This window comes from Salminus brasiliensis, chromosome 18, assembly GCF_030463535.1.
Source record: "Salminus brasiliensis chromosome 18, fSalBra1.hap2, whole genome shotgun sequence".
Taxonomy (NCBI): Eukaryota; Metazoa; Chordata; class Actinopteri; order Characiformes; family Bryconidae; genus Salminus; species Salminus brasiliensis.
Window position 1 is genome coordinate 10,885,820 of NC_132895.1, and position 22,937 is coordinate 10,908,756.

General features: G+C 40.6%; 1 protein-coding gene across 1 annotated transcript in view; it reads left to right on the forward strand.

Moving 5' to 3' along the window:
• arrdc1b (arrestin domain containing 1b) overlaps window positions 1-22,937 on the forward strand; it is a 59,527-nt gene that overhangs the window by 31,340 nt on the left and 5,250 nt on the right. Inside the window, exons 2-7 of the mRNA XM_072662048.1 lie at window positions 7,064-7,174; window positions 14,468-14,518; window positions 18,522-18,676; window positions 19,385-19,567; window positions 21,091-21,267; window positions 21,769-22,246. Of these exons, the coding sequence (XP_072518149.1) occupies window positions 7,064-7,174; window positions 14,468-14,518; window positions 18,522-18,676; window positions 19,385-19,567; window positions 21,091-21,267; window positions 21,769-22,246 (1,155 nt within the window). The remainder of the gene's footprint in view (window positions 1-7,063; window positions 7,175-14,467; window positions 14,519-18,521; window positions 18,677-19,384; window positions 19,568-21,090; window positions 21,268-21,768; window positions 22,247-22,937) is intronic.

Below are 22,937 nucleotides of genomic sequence, written 5' to 3' on the forward strand. Positions count from 1 at the left end.
ACTTTGTTGTAATCTGTACCTCTAACATTACAAATGATCCTGCACATATTTATAGTATCATAGATCTATTCTCTATTCCTCCTGAGAAGACTTTTAATGTTAATCTCTGATTTCAGTCCTTTAGTATATTAATTATTAAATTATTATATTATTAATTATATTAATTAGTCTCACTTCTATTTCTTTATCTGTTTTCCATTACTTATTTATATATTTCATATATTTCTTTTGCTATCCAGTGCCAACCAGAATAGGACAGGTTCCCCCTTTTGACTCTTTGTTCCCCTCAAGGGCTCTTGCTTTTGCTCATTGCCACCATTGGCCAAAACCTAAACATCTCATATATTCCAACCCCAAAGGAAAAACATATTTTATTCTCTTAGTCTGAGGAGAAATAAAGCAGATCTCAATATTGTTTCACTGGTTTCTGAAATGTTTCTCCTGAAACTCCTCTTAAGGGAAAAGAGAAGCTCAACATCAGCGCTCAACTGTGAGAGATTTTGGACACAAGTGAGAAAAGCATGATATCTTCTTTTGCTCTGATTGACTGCTGACAGATCTCTGAGTCATAGACAAGAAGCCAAACTTCTATTACCAAAGAATAGCCCAACCACTTTATACAGAAGTCCCTGTGGTTACTGAGTAATATACCTTAGTGTGTAATAAGTGTGTAATAAGCCTTTCTGTGATAAGGGGTTAGCTTGAATATTTCTTTCCTTTGGGACATGACTCCTGCTCTTATGTTAGCATCCCTCACTTATATCAGTAGTCTGTCAGTTGATTAGGACATACAACAGAAGGGATTGTAAGCTGTAAGGTTGCTATGGCAATTGGTTTTTTATCATGCGTGCGTTTGACTTGCTGGTTCTTTCCCCTGTGGGGTTACCTGATTTTCCATTTCCCTGCCGAATTGGGGCAGTTTGAAAATGCAGCAGATGTAGATGGAAATGAAGAATTTGTGGGATGTTATTTTTGAGGTACTTTCCAAAAAAAGAGCAATACAATTTGAAGAGTAAAAACTGAAAATGAAAGTTGTGAGCTATAGGACAAATGTCTTATGAGTAAATATTGATTCCGCTGTGGAAAAGCTGCATCCCGTGACAGAAGAGGCAGAATGGTAGGTGTAATGGCATGTTGCTGATAGCTAGCTTAACATTGTGACCTCCTGACCGTTCTAAAAATGGTCTTAAATGGTACCGATCTTTAAAAAATGACCTGATATGAAATGTATTCACTTACCTTGGAACATATAAATTTATAAAGTTTAAGTTTATACCTTCAAGCTATACCTTAGTGTGTAATAAGTGTGTAATAAGCCTTTCTGTGATAAGGGGTTAGCTTGAATATTTCTTTCCTTTGGGACATGACTCCTGCTCTTATGTTAGCATCCCTCACTTACATCAGTAGTCTGTCAGTTGATTAGGACATACATACAAAACTTAGGCCTTCTTTGCCCTCTCGCCCAATAATGACCTCAAGTCAATGACCAAAACATAGTTACATTGTATTTTTTTTTGCTCTATAAAAGCTGCAATTTCCTCCGGGATCAATAAAGTGCTTTCATCTTATAATTGGTCTAAACACTCGTTGTGCTACGTGGTGCTGTTGTATGTTCTACAAGTACTGCTGATACCCAAGTTGTAGGGCATATTATGGCATATTCATCATAAAAACATACATATACAAGAAATACAGTAATATAGACTGCTTTTACTACATACAACAGTTGACCTTTGATTTGTGATTTAATTTCATAATTTGACCCTCAAAAATGGTTCAATGACTTGGTCAGACTAGGAGTGTAACTAACCTCTATCACAGTGTAAGAGAAGAGGTTTCTCCTGGCTTCTCCTGTAAAGTTGCTGTTGTGGAGGTACAAACTTTGCTGTTCTGACAGCGATTATCAGCTGCATATACTACATATACTGTGGTTGCTGTTGTACATGGTACTATTGGACAGGGTAAGCAGGGTAAGTGTTTTTCTTCACGGTAACAATGGTGCCCAGATGGCACACAGCAGATGGTCCTACTGGTGGCGTTATACTGAATACACTCTGAATCAGCCGGACCTTCTCCTGCCTCTCTCCTTTCTATCTTTTTTGTTATTCCTGCTGCAGGGATGGAGAGGTCTCCGTGCCAGCCTGCCATAGAGAGTGGCTGCCTGGGCAGGGAACTGGTGCCATCTGCCACTTGTGTTTGTGTGTGGTGTCAACAGGGTGCTGCTTTAGAGCGTGTGCCAATGGCTGGCCACACAGCAGGCCTTAAAATTCCACAGCCGTGTGTGTGTGTGTGTGTGTGTGTGTGTGTGTGTGTGTGTGTGTGTGTGTGTGTGTGATCGAAACACCCTCCTCTCTTCACCCTCATCTGTATCTGTATCAATTAATGCTGCTGGTTCATTTTTCAAATGGCACACAGCATCTTTTAGGCCTGTGACTGCAGATTACATTAGCAATCAGGTTTTTAATGGGGGTGTAATGATGCACAGCATTTAAAAGTGGTGCCAGACAGGAAAAATAAGTATGTTTATGTTAATGTGTGCACCATTTGCACAGATTACATGCACACACACTAGAGGTGCACATTTCCTCTGGTTCTGTACAATGTTCAGTTACAAGGTCAATATTCTGTATGATTTAAAAATCTTAAAAATGATTTTACAGTGGATTGTTTCTGTTTTACATGTTAAAACTCCATGGAATCATTTTCATTGGCTGCCAGGCTGCCCTTGATTAAAATAAACCCTCATCCTTCCTGCAAACTTTTCTCTGATAGGCTGCACCCACATGCCGGGTTGTTTCCAATTCACTTGTTAAAGCAGCATTATGCAGCAATTTGACCATATAATAACAGCTTCAGAAACCTGTGGATGCGCCACTGACCGCAATAAGTGACATCCCTATTATTGCCACTCCAAGCTGGAACACTGCTACTTCACTGTGTAACTTTGGTGGAGCTGCACTAGACCTCTCAACAGAACTGCACAAGACCCAAAGTCATTTGTGAAACATCCTGCAATGTTACTCTACCGCCTCAGTCCACATGCTTCTTTCATGTCCACTCGGCATCACATGCATGTGTAAAACCTGTCTGTAAGGACTGGCTAAAAGCTAGATTTGTATCTACAACTGTGATGTAAAAGTGAATTACACCTGCCAGCTATAGGGGGAGCCTACTGCTGCATACTGCTGCTTTAATATCATTCAATCCTGAAACCAAGCAGTTCAAGCAGCACAGTTGGCCTTAACTGAACAATAATAAGTGAATATGATACAAAATCATTTTTTGGAAAAATATGAACTGGGGAAACCACCAAAAACGCTATCACACAAAAGCCTTGTATCTCCAAATTAACAGCTTTAAAGGAGAAGAAGGTCAAGTTAGTAAGTAATCAATAAAAAAGCCACACTATCACTGATTTTCTCTCTGATATGTCTTATGAGGTTGAATGGAGGCACTTCATGAGAATGTGTTCACTGAGAAAGTGCATTAGGCTTGCTCACATTTGATCTCACTTGTACTGTATGGATGCACTGTACTGACAAAGCTGAGGACAGTTAATGGGCCCACTGAAAAGCACCTGAGACACTGGCAGCTCTTTCATTTTATCCTCTCTCTCTCTCTCTCTCTCTCTCTCTCTCTCTCTCTGTCTCTCTCTGTCTCTCTCTCTGTCTTTTTCTTTGTCCACTCAGTAATTCACTGCTTCTTTGTGACTATGGACTATAGATGAAACATGATGCTGTGGGAATGCAGAGTGTCAGTGAGAGCTGATCCTGTCTAGGTGTGTGTGTCTTCAAGTATGTGTGTGTGTATGTGTGTGTCTTTGTGAAGAAACTGGGCAAGTTCTGTGTGCCCCCATCATCCTCCGGTCACTGAGTCTGAGCTCATCCTCACAGTCTGGTCGACAGGCATGCCAGCAGGTCTCTCCCCCTGTCGTTCTCTCTCTCTCTCTCTCTCTCTCTCTCTCTCTCTCTCTGTCTCTCTCTCTGCTGGGCTGCTCTGCTTCATCCTGGCTAAAATGCCTGGGCTTACCCGGCTCTGCTGAACTCTTGCGTAATCAGATCAACATGTGGCCACATGACCAACTGCTGGACAGTGGGTTTTTTTTTTTTGGGCTATTAAAACATCTTTATTTGTGTGACTGACGTTCTCACATGCATTGACCTCTGGACTCTACTACTTCAGAACTAAGGGCCAATATAAGAATATTATTTTTTCTAGTGATTTTCAGGCTAGGTCAGAGACCCCCTCAACATCTCAGCTGTCCACTTTGTGGCTCCATAGCAGCTTTCGGTGCTTCACTCAGGGTGTGTTTATACTTGTCAGCTTTAGAGTAAGTGTGAACGCTGCCTTTTTAACTTGGTGCGCACAAAACAAGCAGGTCAAGACCACCTGAGCAGGTTCTGGGGTCCAAAGCCATCTAAACGATCGAAATGCAGGATGTAATGTCACAAGATGTTTGTGTCCAGGGTTCTTAATTGCTATTTGAAATGTTTGCTGAGAGATTTGTCTGTAGATTTATTAAAACACTAAGACATTAAATACAGTATATACACTGTGTGCAGTATGTTCAATACCAATGGCAAAGCTAAGGCAAAAAAAATCAAAACCTTGTCAGAACACCAGGTGTTCTGTATACTCAGATTGCTACAGCTTAATTAACATATTAAAACATGATCAAAATTCAAATGGAAATGTGTATCTCTCATCTTTATGAGTCCAAAGAACCATTTGAAGCACCTTTGAGAGTGGACGTACAAAGTCACATAAGGCAAATTAAAGCAAACACTTCATGCTTTTTACTTACATGCTTTTTAACCAATTAAATTATTTACTCCAATCTTGGATACACTGAGTGTATTATTAATATCATGACGTGTTGGATCATTGACCTTTGGCAAAATCTGGTGAAAATTCCTGTATTTTTTAAGGTTATATAGTAAATATATTGCAGAAAAGAACAGCCTGGGAATTGCATTGTCAATTTTCATCAATATCATGGAGCCCTAGTACACTTAAAGACCCATTTACACCTGCTCTCTTCATGTGACATATCCTGAAAAGATTTTAGGCGCATGCATTTACACTTGGTAGTGAAATGCGTCTCCGGTTAGACTGAAATCCGATTGCTGGGTGTGACGGAATATGCAAATCCACTCGATACGCAGCAACCAGTTTAACCATGCATTCAGCCTCTTCCTGTGCTGTGCTAAAGATGGTTGCTGTCTCGAAATGAGCAATTTGACATGCTGCCGCCCTTTATGACTATCTTCTTCACAGTTATGTACTGCAGTGGCAAGTGGGGTTTTGACTGTACTGGGAGGGGTTTTGGTTGTTGAATGCATCTGGGAGAGACTATTTGTGTTTACACTGATATATCGTGGCTCAAATGTGTCTCAGACCTCCTCTTGAAGTGGATTTGTATCTGGTTTAAAGGAATCTTGTGTTTACACTTGCATTTTAATGTGGCTTAACCTAATCCAGATATATAATCCTGATACTCAAGATGCATGAAGTGACCAGTTGTAAACAGGGTCCAGCATTTGAGTCAAATTAACATGTGCAGAGTACAACATCCACAGAGTTAATGAAATGATTTAAGAATTGGAAGTGTCAAAAGTTTTGACAGTATTGAACTGCGTCCTATTCTGCAGTACGGAAAAACCGAAAGGCAATGAGCTGCCAATAGTCTCTGAGCGCTAAGTTGGTAAACACTTATTGAGTGAATAAGTAAGCTTGTGATTTATCATACTGTTATACACTGTGAGGTGTTTATTCAGTCATGTTGAATGTACGTCTTTTGTGCTACAACTCTGCCAGTCTACCAGTGCCAGTGTACCAGTCCTTCTGCACCATCATGCTCAGCCACACAGCCACGCTCCTACCGCTGCTGTTTTGGAGGGAAACAGAAACGGCCTGTGGAGAAACAAAATAGGCTCCCTGACCAAATGAAGGCATCGTTGAGGGCTCGGCCTCAAGCAATTATGATGCAAATAAGGGCTGCTGGTGCTTTCTCTTAACTACAGTAGCGCAGACAAAAGGCTTTCAGACAGAGTGGCCATTTAATGCTGCTGTTGTGTGAAGCATCTGAAGAACGTCCTTAGGTTTTTCAAGCATCTGAATGGTCCAGATAAAAAAACATTAGATTAGTTGTTGTTGATACATTGACTTAAGACAAAGTGGATGGAGTCATTACGAGGCATCTGGCTTGTGTGATTTATTTCTCCCCAGTGGAGAAAGTGAAAAGGAAAAGTGCTACTAGTATAATGGCAATGCTATGGCAAGATTTTAGCACAGATCACACAAAAAAAAAAAAATCACATGACAATCACATGCAAACAATTCTGTAAACTTCACATGTGGACATTTTAATGTTGGGTGCAACACTTTCCGTGATCATATCATTCACACAGTGCCCTATGTGCTCACTTAATACTCACAGGATGTCATATGGGGTTACTTGGTATCACAGCAGGGTCACATGATATCCATAAGATGCCATATGTGATTACATGTAATTCATATGATGTCATATGTTATCACATAGGGTCACAAGTATTTGATATGTCATATGTGGCCACATTATTCACAGGGCATCATGACATCACAAAGGGTCACATGTCATTCACATAATGTCATATGCTGTCACATATGCTTCCCATTGAGGTCACATGTTATTCACATGATGTAACACGTATCCACATGGCTTGTTTCGTGAAGTGTCTGTACGGTCTTTCGCATTGGTTGAACACCGGCAGATTTGCTGTGTAACAACATTTGAACGTTGCTGAGTAATAACATCATGTAGCGGTGTATTGATGCAATCGCCTGCCATCACTGTTCTAAAACGTTACATAAAATATTAATAATGTGATTATTTTAGTCTGTGTCTCTCTTCATAATTTCTTCCTTTCTTTTTTGTTGGTACATTATGCACCAAAATGGGAATATCAAATATTATTTGTCATCAAAAAGAAAACAAAAATATGGACCCCTAATTACAGAGTGAGATGTTGGTACTGGACGAGGAGAGGCCGAGCACTGATGCATTCTCTTTTCTCCGCAGCCATTAAGGTGAACTGTGTGGGATCATGTGGCGTCTCCAGCAAGATGAACGACACGTCGTGGATGGCGGAGGAGCAATATGTCAGCAGCATGCTCTCCGTTGCGGACAAAGGTGAGGGGATGAGCTCACTTTTAGACGAGGATAAGGATAGGGCTGCGTATTAGACGCTGGCGATTCTCTAGGAATTGCGATATACAGGAGTTATGATTCAGTATATTGCACTTTGTTTCCAATCAGAACAGTAGGATCTGAAGACAGAGTACAACACTGCCATCTAGTGGTCAGGGTTTAAACACAATACAAAATGAACCACTGTCAAAGCTTTACATATAATCTTTTAATTAAAAATCAGTATTGTGTTTTTAAGAATCGATACCGTATTGTAAAATGATACTTTGATATCGATATTTTCTCACACTCCATTTTTTATATTTATTTTTATTTATTTATGTACCCCTCACCCCCTCTTTGAAAGATGACATGACATGAACAGCAAAATAAATAAATAAATAACAATAAGGGGGGGAAATAATTAATTAATAACAAATAATAATAAATAAAATAGATGAATTGAAAATAAATAATTAAATTTAAATAAATAAACCTAAATAATAAATTAAATAAAAATAAGAAGAACTACATAACTACATAAATAACTAAGTGAATTATATTCTTAAATAAGAAATAATATTGCTTTCTTACACTCCTAAACAAGGACATTTCAAATCTGTTAATATGCACAATATTTTCATAAAAATATATTTGTAAAAACTGTAAAAATAGATGAAAATAATGTAAATAATGTGTCTAGTTAGCTAAAGCAGTGTCCAAATAAATACATCAAATAGTTAAAGGCAAAAAACAGGGAACTACTTAACAGATCCATGCAGGAGTGACTTTCGACAGTCTGGAACTGAGACAAATAGAGCTTGATAAAGGAAGTCTGGTTTAGTTGGGCTTGGAATCAAGTGCCTGTCCCTGTCTGTTTGTTGACTTTGGCCACAGATTAGATCACAGAACTGTTATTTTCCATCTGTTCTGAGCCCGTACCATCTCCAATCTGTCCCCTCGTTTTGAAGACATCTTGCATTTAAACCTTAATGGTTTGCTGATGATCACAGGCTTTACTGGCGGCAGAGCAGTAGCTGCTGAAATTGCTGTCACTGTGACTCTGTTTGTTTTCTTTCCTGTCTGTCTGCTCCGAGTGTGCTACAAACAGGTTGGAGGCTTTCTGATGGAATGATTAGACTTTTTCTAAGAAGGAAATGACTCTTTGTCTCTGTGTGTCCTGTACAGGCACTGTGACCTGTAGGTGTTTTGGCCTGTGTGTGTGTGTGTGTGGGGGGGGGGGGCTGCAGAGCTTGTTAAAACTGATGATTTCAGTGGAAATTAGACATGCTTGTGTGGGCTGTGGACCAGATAGTCCATGCTAGAAAATCTCACGTCTTTGTAGAATGTGTAACAGCGGCTCTATAGGAAAGCTTCTGCAGCCTCACGTCTCCTGTTTTTTAATCATGCCTAAGTTTTAAAAATGTTTCTGGATTCACTACAATCATAAGCAGCTGTCTGTCACCTGATCGGAGTGTGTGGATAAAACCTGGACGGTTTGTAAACACTGAACCATGAGAGCCATAAGACACTCAGTTAGTGTGAGGCAGGGGGGTCTCATATGAACATGGGCTGAGTGTAAGTAAGTAAACCCCCAAATTCCGCCCACCATGTGTCATTTTTAAGCAGGCAACCAATAAAACGAGATGCTAATCTCTGAAGATTAACGTCAACTCCTAATCATAATTCCTAATCATGAAGTGTTATTATTTAGGCATTTACTTCATCTAATCATTGATTAGCTCTTTTGCTTTAGTTAACCAATACTACCTTTACCTTTGCGGCATTTAGCTGACACTCTTATCCAGAGCGACTTACAAGGTTACTCATATTACAGAAGAGGGCCAACATAGTGTTAGGAGTCTTGTCCAAGGACTCTTATTGGTGTAGAGCAGCACAGTCACCCAGAGCAGGAATCAAACCCCAGTCTCCCAGGTTGTGTGGTAGCACACTGGCAGGTAGTGGTGTTATCTGTTGTACCACACCACCACAAGGTTATCAAGTCATTAAATATATACAGTTATACTGTCCACTGTCTGCAGCATAATTCAAATTTCTTTTGAATTATTAGTCTATTCTAACTACCTAAGGTTTTTTCTTGGGTAAATAGCAAAGCACTTTGTAAGTCGCTCTGGATAAGAGCTTCTGCTAAATGCCTTAAATGTAAATGTAAAATGTAAATGCATCTACATCTCTATGACTAAGTCATTAGAACAGCACTCCCCTTTTATCATGATTTTTTAAATTATTATTTTAAATGCATTTAACTCAAATTGAATTGTTTGAGTTGCACAGCACAGCAGGTATTAGCTAATAACCACAGGTCTGCCTTTTACAGCATTAAGTGTAGTTGTTGAGAGTGTTGATGATGGTGGAGAATTGCTGTTTCTCCTCCTCACACTGCACAGCAAAGGATGGCTGGAGAAGCTGAAACTTGGCCTGATACCGAAGTTTAGTGGAGACAACCAAATTGGGCTTAAACATGAATGTGCCATTTGGAGTGTAAAGGAGGACCAAATAAAACACTGTAGCAATGACATTTTCCTGAATTTTTATTTGAGCATCCATTTAATTGATAATTAGATAAATATAATACTCAATCACAATGTTAAAGTTTAGATGTTGGGTCCCAAACCAACTGGACCCACCAGGACCGCCTGTATTTTGAAGGAATTCATTATATAGTAAATAAACGATTGCAGCTCAGCTAAGTTCCCACAGTCAGGCGTTTCCCATTATCCCACTCAGTGATCAGAGCATTTCTATGAAGTATATCCACCATCACCAGACAAATATAGGACTGAGTTTCTTTAGTGTGGCACATGAGCTTTGGGAAAGTCATCAGTGCACTCATTCCGAATATATCCCTTCCTCCCTCTCCATCTCGCTCTGTCTTTCATTGAGACTGTGTAGACTCTCTGTGTTCTCACCTTCATGGAAGTGTGAGCCCTTGGCTGATGCGCTCTGACACATCTCTGGTAGTGAGAGTGCTTGTTAGTGTACATGCTCTGGCTTGTCTTACCACTACTCTCCAGCAGACCTTTCAGCACCGGGAGCCTTTGGAGGCAAGGCTGGGACAGATGTGCTGCCTAATAACTCCACCGAGCCTGCGGCCCAACAAAGGCAGTGAGTGTATTCCTGCTCACTGCCAGCAGCTAATGCTGTGCACCCATTAAAGGTTTGGGTTGCACGCTCCAGAGTGCAGCAGTGTGTATCCAGCCTGCAGCGGCAGAGTGCTGAAGGGGCCTGTGCTTCCCCGTGCTGGACAGGGTTGGAGAGGACAGCGCTGTAGCCAATGTCTTGTTTGCGGGAACAGAGAGCTGTCTTGTGCTCCTTTTGCTTACCGGTGTGATGTATTATGTTCTACACATGTAATAGTAGCTAGAAAAGGAAGCAACTGAAACGTTAACCCTTAGACAGTATTCATGTTGTTAAAGATGAGGATGCTGTGTAGTCCAGAACTAACTCAGGACTGGGTTTAACCCTGTCTTGGCTGAGTAGTGACAATGCGAGAGTTGGATTTTTAAGAGCTTTTGCAGACAATATGAACTCACTCCTCCAATAGCTGCTGTCCCTGTGGCTGGCATAGCAACAACCAAGTTGACCGGACGGTTGTGTCCCAACAATTGCATCCTGTACCAGACGATAATATGACTAGTTTGTTTCTACGAACTGCAGCAATCCATTAGTTTGTCTTTTCTTGAGCTGTCGGCAGTCTGTAAAACGATAGCTCTAAATTCCTGCTGAATCTGTTTGTACAGTCAGTCGCACAACAGCTTTTGTTTTGTAGCTACATTCAAAAATGAGCTGAGATCAATCAGTAAAAATAAAGCTAACCACTACAAGAGGGGGTGCTAATGAGGAATCATCGGCTTGTACGTGGGATGTTTTCTCCTCGGTGAACGACGTGCCAACAGTTTGTCAGAGAACTATATTTTTTACAGTTTCTGGTCCTGCCCTTGGTGGTGCTCGTTTTGGGCATTTGTGACCTCCTGCTGGTTCATGTCTGTTATATTTCTATGTATATATTTATTTGAAGGACTTGGATGAGAAGGATGAGAAGTGGCTAGTGTGCATGAAAACAGCAAAAGTGTTTTTATATATATATAAAAAAAATTACTGCTGAGTTTGTTTGTGCGTTTCAAAAGGTGAAAATAGCAGCAGGGAGATTCTTGCACTTTCTATTATATGGAGTTTGCTCTTCCTTTCAGCACCGCTGTGTCTTTTCAGTGTTATGTAACACAACCCTACCCTTAATGTCCTAAATTATTAACTTGACTATTGATGAATCTGCTCCCCTTACGCACGTCTGTGTGCCTCTCCTAGTTTCTTTCTTTCTTTCCTGCTTGCTTTCTTCTTTCCATTCTCTGGACTTTCTCTTCCTCACTCTCTCGCTCTAGCTCTCTCTCTGTCTCTCTCACTTTGTACTTCTCATTTTTGAGGCTGAATAGTAATGTGGTATGCAAGCTACTGGAAGGATGCCGGCACTACTAAGGGGATTAAAACGGCGGCCCCCCTGTTGACCTCATTCAGATGGAGTTATTTCTGTGTGTTCCAGGAGCCCGCCCAGGCTGTTTAGGCCAATGTGCTGGGGATGGGTGGCAGGTTAAGCCGGTCATCTGTGCAGCCGCCAGGATCTCCCCTTTCTGTCTGCTCTAGCCCTGAATTCAGTTAATTCACCCTACTGAATGCGGTACCTGTTTGAACATGTTAAGATGTAGCTTAAATAAAACACCTTGTGGTAGCCCGACACATCCTGCCTTCCGTAATACAATAAACACATCAGCAAATATCGATTTCAAACGTTGAGATCTGTCCAATGGCGATTTAGTTTTGTTTTAAAGTGGCCCTAGAATGAAAAACTGCATTTACCTTGGCATAGTTGAATAATGAGAGTGCATGGAAGTGACAAACCGTGAACCTCAAAAACTGTTCAAAATCCCTAAACTGTAATGTAAAAGTCTTAAAATGAACACACACCCGGCCCACCAGTGAAAGCCCTAGTTAAGGCTGGTGAAGCAGCCAGAATAGTTATGGGAATATGGATTGCTATGTGAACTAGGCCTCATAACCGCGTTGTTTCTTCTGCCAGTGTCTGCAGTGTCACTGGCTTGTTTTATTTATTTTTTACCGTTCAGATTTGAAAAAGCCAAATATGGGGAATCGGCCGTGTGCTAGGATAAACGCTATCTGTTCAGTTTGCTAACCGCATACTGGGTTAAGAGAACAACAGCAGCACAAGAGGCTTGGGAATAATTACAAAAAATATATATATGTTTTTGTTACAGTGCTACAAACTGTGCTATGCTATGTTATGCTATGCTACGTGGCTCCTGTGAGCCATCACAGTGCCATTAACCAGTCAATAAAAACAGAGCTTATTGTTTTTTATCACACAAGCCTGCCTTAACAGGTAAATCAGTGTGTTTCATTCTGAGGCAAAATAACAGGGTTGTAAGTAGGCTTGTAAAACATTGTAAGAGTTTTTACCCCCTACCAAAGTCTTATTAAACATTTTAAAAAGTGTTGATGTGCATTTGCTATGCAAAGATGACGTCATGTGAAAGTATAGCATAGTGTTCCAGTTTCCCAAAACTGCCTGCCATCCTCAAACACAAGTGTTGTCTATTTTCCCCTCATCCAGTGCTTTTCCTCAGGCTCAGTGAATCCTTCAGCCGTACAGCATGTGCTGTACCTTAGTGTGCACATTACCACAGTTCCTCTTTCAATCAAATACATGAAAAAGTTGCAATACTCAGGCTCTGCTAGTAGGTAGTCAGAAATAGCACAGTCAGTTTTCTGTGCTGCTTTCTGACTCTTATTACAGTTGAAACCTATTTCTGAGTGCTTTGAAAAATCTGCCATAAACTGTCCTTATCATCGGCCCGGTTTGTGCTTTAAGACCCAGCAGACAGCTGCTTCTGCACTTTCAGAGGCAAGTTCTTGAGAAGTGAACTGCTTCTTCTCATCATTTCCTCTAACAGACCTCTTCCTGTCTCAGACACTCCTTTATGTAAACAAGAGGAGATTTGTGCAGTAATGCTCAGACGGCTGTATTCGTATTTCAATGCCAACTCATGGAGCTGCTCTGCACGGCTGAGACTAACTTTATTAATTAATTATCATTTATTTATAAGCAAATTTCAAGCAGTATCATTACGTTAACAGCTTGGTTTAATTAGTAGAATCTGTTAATTCACTTAGATTAAAAAGTCAATAGTCTTCCTGACTGTTTTATATAACTCCACGGACTCAGTGCATGCAATTTGCTTTGCAAAATTATTATTTTTATGTGTAACTGCATACTTATATATACGTTTTATAAAATAAATTATGCAGTTATTTATTGTTGGGCATTACAAAGCAAGGGTTTTTCCCCCATAGCGAAAAGTTTCTGCACCCTTCTTATGTCACAACAATACAAATACACTGCTAACACCCAACCAACAACGTGGATTAGCACAGCAACCACCTAGCAACACCTACCAACCATCTACCAACACCCTAGAAACCACTAAAACCCAATTACAGTCATTTAGCAACACAATAACAAGCACCTGGGATACTATAGCGACTGCCTTGCAGTCACTTTACAACACCATAGCAACCACTCATAAAATCTGTTTCATCCTATTGACTTGTAGCAACAATCTAGCTCAGGTGTGGGCAATTCTGTTCCGGGAGGGCCGGATTCCTGCACAGTTTTTTTGCCTTTGTGCCTTTTCCTGCTCAAGCACACCTGATTCAGCTGACCTGTGAACTGTCAGGTTTAGTAGGTCTGTTAGAGCAGGGAAATTGGGCTCCTGCCTAGCTGCCCCCTGGAAGTGAGAAGCACTTAAGCTGTGCCACCATTCTGTGTTTTAATCCAAAAATGCCCGTTTCTAGTTATATTAGCATTTTGCCTACATTCTGAATGAACAGGCTGGACTAACGTTTGAAAGGACTAACAAATGGAATACTTTACAGGATATAATCCCCTCATCATCACTATTCATCTGCCTGTTTTCACCATAATAAATATATCTGTGTCCCGCGGATTAAATTCAGAAGGTTTTATTCCGAGATGCTACATTATTCACTCTACAAACCCTGACATCCACTTCCACACACTAACATTCTTGATACTCCTCAACTTGAGGAGCACTGCATGGCAAAAATAATGAGGAGATGTTCACTGTGAAGTGACTGGATGCATAAGATTCCCCCCGCCTCACACTCAACCTCAGATAATGCAGTCAGCCTCACCTCCACCCTGTCTCCTTCTGTTGTTACATCTCTGGTTTTCTTCTTTTACAGGTACCCTGCCGCCCGGAGAGCACAATTTCCCCTTTCAGTTCCTCATTCCAGGTAGGATTGAGAGTGAAAATTGGACTTTTAAAATGACCTGTTTGATAATTCAACCACTTCGAGCTCAATTAGCCCGTTCAGGCTACCGCAGTTTGGCCTGTCCATTCCCATGGATGTGACACAGCAGATAGTTACTGCAGGCAGTCAGGAGCAGGTTGATCAGAGAGGAAGATGATTAAGCGTTGTCCTGTTCCTGTCTGTCGGGAAGGACATGTGTCATTGCAACCTCACAAAGGATCCGGACATCTTTTTTTTCGGACTCCCCAGATTTCACAGGTTGCTGGGGATATTTCAGCTTGGACTGCTTCTGGAATAAGGTACAATACAGGGCAGCCGATGAGAAAAGAGGCCGTTCGCCAAGACCGCTCGATCACTACAGGCTTGGCAGATAATCGTGGAAAATCCCATCCCATCCCTTTCCTTCCTGACTGTTCTGTTTTTGAAAGGAGTGGAATATACAGAAACTGGTGTGCCGCCCTTTAACGAGAATTCTGAGGAGCTGTATTGGAAGCGGCCTCTAAAGTGTTAAGCGTGGTACATGCAGGTGTGAGGTCAAAAAAAGCACCAAGTCTCTGAAGCATGGTGGTGGTGAGGGAGTCGTTCTATTTTCAGTTCTTATCCTGTGACACCAGCAGCAGTTTATAAAACAGAGCTTCTTCTTGCTCCTGTGTGACCTTAAGCCATCCACAGTAGTGTTCACTAGCATTTTGGGCCTCACAAGATGCCAATCGATCACTTTTGTAATGCTTTGGATCATTTGGCACCAACGTCCAGGTTCATTTTTTATTAAATAATAAATGCAGTGTTGCTAATGATGTGCAGCAGCCTTTTGTTAGTAATGACTTATTTGCTATGCTCTTAAAGTGATACTTCACCCCAGATGTAACAGTTCAGGTCCAGAGTTTACTTCTCTAGTTTTTCACTAGAACTCCCTGCTGGAAACAAAAAAAAAAAAAGCATGCATGGTCAGAGCATTTAAAAAGAAGACCAGGCTGGTCAACCAGTATGTTTTGCTTGGGTGCCCAGCTTTTCAACCACCTTGACCGTCAAAGACCTGCTTAGACCATCAGAAACCAACTACCAGCAGAAGCTGTTCTTGAGCGGAATTTATCAGCAGGGTTTGCGGTGCGCAAAATTTCTTAGGGCTGACTATTTTTCTATAGATTAATCTGTCGACTATTTTATTGATTAGTCGGTTAATCTAAATGCTTAATTTTCACCCAAAAAGTGAAACAAGCATTTTAAATATTTTTAATATTTTTACACCAAGAACTTTGTCATTATATAATGCAGAATAAAACAAAGTGAAGTGGGATATTTAGTGTAATTACGGCATTTCCTACACCAAGAAATGTGCTTAAAATAATATAATTCGATCCCATCAAGCCCAAAGCTCACTAACAACATTTACTCTCATGTATTCACTGGAAATGTTAAGATAGCAGGCAGACAAATGTAGCGTTTTAATGATGAGAGCTTTTAGCAGCTACAAGAACAGCAGATTTTAAAAAGTCGGGCCAGTTCTGGTGGTCCGTCATCCGGAATAGGACTTGTGTGTTTTCTCCTGAGGTGAGGTGCTGCTGTGGTATGTCATGGAACCCTTGCCCAGTATATAAACCACCTATTTGTTTGTGCTAAATGAAAGTACTCCCATACTCCCATACTCATACTTTTGGAAACTTTTGCAACCTAGTCAGACTCATTATAATTTTTTGTAAACAGTAGCTCTGAATGGAGCCGACTGGTGACTGGAGCCAAAACGGCTGAGCTCATGCAGCAGGGATGTAGTTTTAATAAGGAAAAGCATTTGTTATTTGAACTGAAGTGTTTTAAAGATCTAATAATCTTAAATAGATGAGCCTACAACTTAGGCCTACTTTATTGCCAACTAGCCAGAACATCCTAAAAAAGACAGAAACCAAAATTTGGTCACCCTACCTTTATTACACTTATATTACTAGTTAGCTACATTAGCAACCTAGTTCCATTGCAAAACTAAAGACGCAAACATAAGACACACAACTTTGGCTCGTCTTGCCTTGGCTGATTGATTACATGGAGTCAGGAGGACAATAGTAATGCCTGAACCAGTGCGTTAGTGAAGTGAAAGACTTGTGGTACGTCCGTGTGGTATTCAAGAAGCAAATGGCCTTCCTCTCACAGACAGAATCATTTAAATGGCACCAGTCATACCCAGCTGTGCCATTACATGCCTGTACATTGATTGAGTCAAGAAAGGTAAAACAGGGGTGTCATGCACCTGACTTAGAAAGCCACTTTAGGGTTTTAACCTGACTTATTTAGTTACTTTTGTAGTGCGGAATAAACACTAAATTCTGCAGTGCAATGGACATCCATGACCTGAATTTGACATCCTCAGGTTATGAGAATAGTATCAGTGCTGGAACACTGTGCCCTCTGCTGTCAGACTGCAGAACCACATGCTGTAGACAAATGCTACTTTTCCTTTGAGCAGATACTGAGCTTCAGTTGTATGAACAATGGGACCGTGCTGTGGTTTTGCTTTAGTGTAATAAAGCAGTTCTCTTTTGAACATGGTAGCTTGAATCTGGAAGAGTGTTGAAGCTTGTGGTACGGGTGACAATGTCCTCTTTTTGAGGCACAAAAAATGTGGGATTTCACAAAAGCTGGGGTTTTTAAAACCAGAATAACATCCAGAGATCATGCCATCAGTGGTTATGCTGCTTTGTGATCAGTGGACATTAGAGCAGAGTAATCAGCAGCGGTCAGCCAGTCTAGACAGTAGCACAGAGCTGAACTCAGCCCGAGGAAAGGGTTGATGGCAATTCTGGCTGACTGACTGGCTTCTCTGTGTCTGGATCATCATCAGTACTTAGGTTACAGTTCTAACAATAGGCCTTTCTACGAGAATGCTCCAGCGTTAACTGCCTTTGAGGCGAAGAGTAAGCGAAATGCCATGCAGATTGTCCTTATTTGCTCTCCCTGAGCTTGTGAGAACGGATTGATGTCATTGTTTTAAGCTTTAAGTCTTTTGTTATGAAACTGCTGATTAGTCATTTTGTTGATGGCACTTCAAAACCACTTGATGTATTTAACCTGAAAACTGTATTGAGCTGTGCACTTTTGAGGAGATATTGAGTGGCTTATTGGATGACTATGCACATTTCCATCATGCTCACGTCTCCGTTCTCCCACCAAACCATCCAAAAGTAAACGAGCCTTCCCTTCATTTTTTCTGGCTTCCTGTTTGTCTTTGTCATCCGCCTCCATTAATAGCTCCACAAAATGAGCCCCTGCTAGTCACTGTCCTATCACAGTGAAGGAAAAGGCTGTTTAGAGCAGATAGATCTCCACCAGTGACAGTGCTATATCCAGCTCTGGATAATTATCCCTAGTCTCCTTCTCGCGACTCTGTCCAGCCCGCTGTTTAGATCACCATACCCACCATTTCAGTGAAATGTACTCTATATGTCCAATTGTTTGTGGACACCATTTCTAAAGAATGCATTCAGCCACTTTAAGTTGCATCCATTGCTGACAAATGTGCAAATGGACACACACAGCTTGTCTAATTGCATGGACTCTCTGGAGCAGATCTGCATGAACCTACTGGTACCATGCCTAATGCCAGACATGAGCTAGAGGGGTATAAAGCCCCCCAGCATTAAACTGTGGAACGGTGGAACTGTGTTTCTCGGGAATGATAGGGAGTTGGTGATGGGGTGGGGTGCTCACTAATGCTCATTTTGCAATCAAATCCTCAGCAATTCTCCAAAATCTGGTAGAAAGCCCTCTTTCCTGGACAGTAGAGACAGATACTCCATCAAAAGCAGGATTTACTCATTTTTAATGCCCTTGATTTGGGAAAAAACAAGACAGGTGTCCCAGTACTTTTGTCCATACAGTTACAGTATCTCTTTTTCAGGTATTCTGGGAGAAATCAATAGCTGTTTTTATTTATTTATTTATTTTTAAAGACCACCTTCTGGAAGACTAACTTTCTAAAACTTTTCATTCTCAGGACATGCTCCCACCTCTTTCGAGGGTCCATTTGGGAAAATCATGTACAGAATCAGGGCTGTAATAGACACACCACGCTTCTCGAAGGACTATAAGACCCAGAGACCCTTCTACCTACTCAACATGCTGAATCTCAATGAGGTGCCTGATATAGAGGTGAGAAGTCTAAGCTTCCTTCATTAAATACTGAATGATGTTGTGATTTGACTTGACCTAAATGTGCACATCATTTCCACATGAATAAAGTCAAAACACAAGTGCACTGATATAATATAGTTCATCCAAGTGGAAGTAGTATACAGCACTGCCTAAAAGTTTTAGTCTCTTGTGAACATAAGAATGAAAAGCTCAGTAGTAGTTGCAGGGCAGTAAACAGTAGTTATTTGCTCAGTATACACTGATATTATATTTAATAATGTCAGCATTCATACAGAAACCAGTGGTTTTACATCACTGTGTCCATTTAAACATCTCCAAAGTTCTCCTCATGGGAGTCTAGTTTTATTTATAGTTAGTGCTTAATGATGGTAAATCAGGTGAGCTGGTGATGGAATTGAACACATCCCTCATTGGCTGGACTGGGACGTCCAGGAGAAACCTGGAACCAGCTTTGTTTTCTAACTCATAAGATCTTGGGGAATTCTTGTTCCTTTGTAATGTATTTGTGTTCACCTGCATCTGTTCTTATGTGATCAGGAGTTTTGGTGTGTGTATCATGTTTTTCCTCAAAACACATGGTTCGTGGAATGGTAGTTGTTTTTACAGTGTCGTGTCATTAGATTCCGTTAAACCCCAGGCTGAGAAGATATTTCCAGAACATGTTTGATCTGATTCCCAGTGTCTAAAAATAATTTCTTCTTCCAGCAACCCAGCTGCGCTGTGACAACGAAGAAGTTCACCTACCTCCTAGTGAAGACAGGCACTCTCATGCTGAAGGCTCGCAGTGACCTGAGAGGATACACTCCAGGACAAATCATCAAACTATCCACTGAGATCCACAACAAATCTGGAAAAGACACTGGCTGTGTGATAGCCAGCCTCATACAGGTGGGAGAGGGTTTTATTTGGGAACAAATAGGAAGTGGTTTGATGATTTAGTTCACAGCTCTGCTCACTGGAGTTCCTGATTTCAGTGCTTTACCACTTTTTCGCAGCTTTTCTATAAAGCCTACAGAACATGAGAGGAAGTGTGTTATCGTATATGTAGTTTTTTAATTTATTATTTACATTTATTTTCATTTATTTCATTTTATTTAATTTAATTTATTTTAGTTTATTAAATTTATTAATTTATATTTATTTTAATTATTACTATTTCACAAAAATACACAACCTTAAGTGTTATTGAACATATTATTGCTTTTATACAATAATTCAGGAAAATAAATTAAGTAAGAAATAAATAAATTGAGTTGTCGTAATAACACACTCCCTCACATGTTTGATTGTGGAAATCCAGGTCTCCAGTGAGCAGAAATATCAAATACCACTTCCTGAACGCAGCATTTAACATGTTTAACGTTAGTATTTCCTTCCACCAAATTGTAGTTTCTTAACAAGCAGCTTGTTGCTACGTCCCAGTAACGAACTCCACTACCTCACTGCACAGCCTGCAGCTAAGATAAGATAGTCCTTTATTAGTCCCGCAGTGGGGAAATTCCCAAAAACAGAACATGAGAGGAAGTGTGTTATCGTATATGTAGTTTTTTAATTTATTATTTACATTTATTTTCATTTATTTCATTTTATTTAATTTAATTTATTTTAGTTTATTAAATTTATTAATTTATATTTATTTTAATTATTACTATTTCACAAAAATACACAACAGAAGCTCCTTCTCCTTCTCCAGCTTCTTACACAAACTGTTTGTGTTGACGTTATTTAAATTCTTCTCTTAATCCTTTTCGTTTTGCTTTAGGTTGTTCTTGTTTTCTTTTGCTCATGACATCTACGTTATTTATTATTACGATATATAATAAAGGTCTTCCCTTTTAGACGTGTTTTATTACTTTTCAGCCCTCTATTTTTCAAATTGATCTGTACCGCGAAAACAGCTTTACAGGAATCAGTTCAACAAGAGATCAACAAGATATCCAATATTAAGACCCCTGGTGAGCAAGCTGAAAGCGACAGGGGCAAGGAAAAACTCCCTCAGGGCTGGAAGAAGAAACCTTAGGAAGATCCATCCTCCCCTGGTCTGCTCAAAACTACTTATTTAAGCATATTTATTGATAAAAGTCACCGTACCACCACATACGACTGTTCTTCTGCTTAGGTGTGCTGATATAATCATAATATAACTAATATAATTATAGTATAAAATGGTGCAGTAATGAACGTAATGATGGTTTAATGGTGGGGATAATGATAATAGGCGCAAATAGTTCCATTGAGAGTTTTTCATTGTCAACTTCAACGTAGTCAGGCAGATAGCAGTAGCAGGAGGGTGGGCAGCTGGAGAGCCCAGCGGTAGAACTCTCTTTTCTGGCTTATTTGATGTGAGAATTTCTGCAGATTTAACTTACTTAACATCACCAATTATCTTTGCTTTTTTCCCACTGGAACAGAAAGTGACCTATAAGACCAAACGGCAGATGTTTGACTTGCGGACCATAGCGGAGGTAGAAGGTGCCGGTGTGAAGGCGGGTAAACACGCAGAGTGGAGAGAGCAGATCATCGTTCCTCCACTCCCTCAGTCTGCCCTCGCAGGCTGCAGCCTCATAGACATCGACTACTTCATCCAGGTTAGTCACAGGAGGCTTCACTCTTCATGTGTTCTTAACCGCCTATGCTCTGTGAGTTTTATTTGAACCCAAGGATTACTAATCAGTAACTGCATGCAAAGCAATTCAAACTGGCTGAGTTGTTCCTAAGTTTGGTACTTAGTAATACTCAGTTCTCAGTAATAGTCAGTAATTCAGAATTGGCATGAAAAATGAGGAAGAAGTCTAGTCGTTCATTCCCTACAGCACAAATCAACAAGACAGTAAAAAGAGTTAGCTAGATATCTATTTTCAGTCTTGAAATAGCGAAGATCTGTGACTCTTAGGAAAAACAACTCTCAGGACAAGAGAAAAATATGGCAGAAAGCCAAAAAAAGATGCCTCATGATTTATTTATTTCACCCGATTCACGTTAACTCGAAAGCCGTGATCATATTATCTCAGCTTTTACTCTGAAAGCGACCCGTAGGACCAAAGATCTCAACAAATCTGTCCTTGTAACTTTATACTCGTCTCTCACAGGTTTCCCTGAAGTCTCCTGAGACGGTGGTCACCCTGCCCATCTACATTGGAAACATCGCTGTCAACTTGACTCCCTCAAGGCCGCCTCCGCCAAACCCTCTTGCGCACACTCCATTGCCGCCCATGCAGAGCCTCAGCCCCGGGCTGGTGGTTCCGAGTGCACCCCCTGCTGAAGACGATCTACAGGGAGAGCAGGGAGCAGGGGGACTGGCCAGTGAGGAGATCCCAACCAAGAGCCACTCCCAGCAGGACCCGTCCGGCCAGGCCCCCACTATGTCGCCCAGCGCGTTCAGTCACGCTCCCAGCCAAGTGCTTCCTCAGACTCAGCATCCTCAGGCGGCAGAGAGCTCGGCTCCTCTGTTCTGTGTCTCCACAGGAGCCACCATCCCCTTTTTCACTGATGGTAATGCCACTCCGGTGCCCACCACCTGCCCTCTCATTCTGCCTCCGGAGTACAGCAGCTGGGAGTACCCGCATGGTGAGTGACCTCATCTGTATTCGGTACTGTGTTCTTTGGGCGCAAATGGTGTCCATAGTACAAGGCAATAATTATGCATCATAATTAGAGATATCGGTCCTGATATGAACAAAATTAGCTGGATTAGGTATTGGATAATTAGGCCGATCCATGGAACCGATCCCTTTAATGTAATTGGTTGGTGTGAGACTGCACTAAATGTTTAGATGTTTGCTATTTTTCATTGCTGCTTGTATGTTTGACCAAGTTACTTATTTATTCTCAGGTTCAGCTGCTAGATTTTATTTTTGAATTACGCTAAAATTGTAAAATAAGATTGGTTACTGTTTGTGTGGTGGTGTTTTGGCTGATACATTTTATGTATTTTAATGTATTTTAAGAAGTTTGACTCCCTTATATTTTGAATTTAAATGTTGTGTCAAGGTCCTGTGTAATTATTTATTTTAGTGACAAAGAATATCAATTTAGTACATTTATATCTATGTGTTAATTTGTTATATGTTGTTTTGTAAGCTATACAGTTTATTAATTCAACTATGGTATTGGATCGGTATCGGGTATTAACCGATATGCAAAGTTTATGTATCTGTATCGGTATCGGAACTGAAAAAGGCGGATCGGTGCATCCCTAATCATAATACAACATACAATTGCACATGCACTTTGCGGTATCTTTTGGATGCTAGCCGAT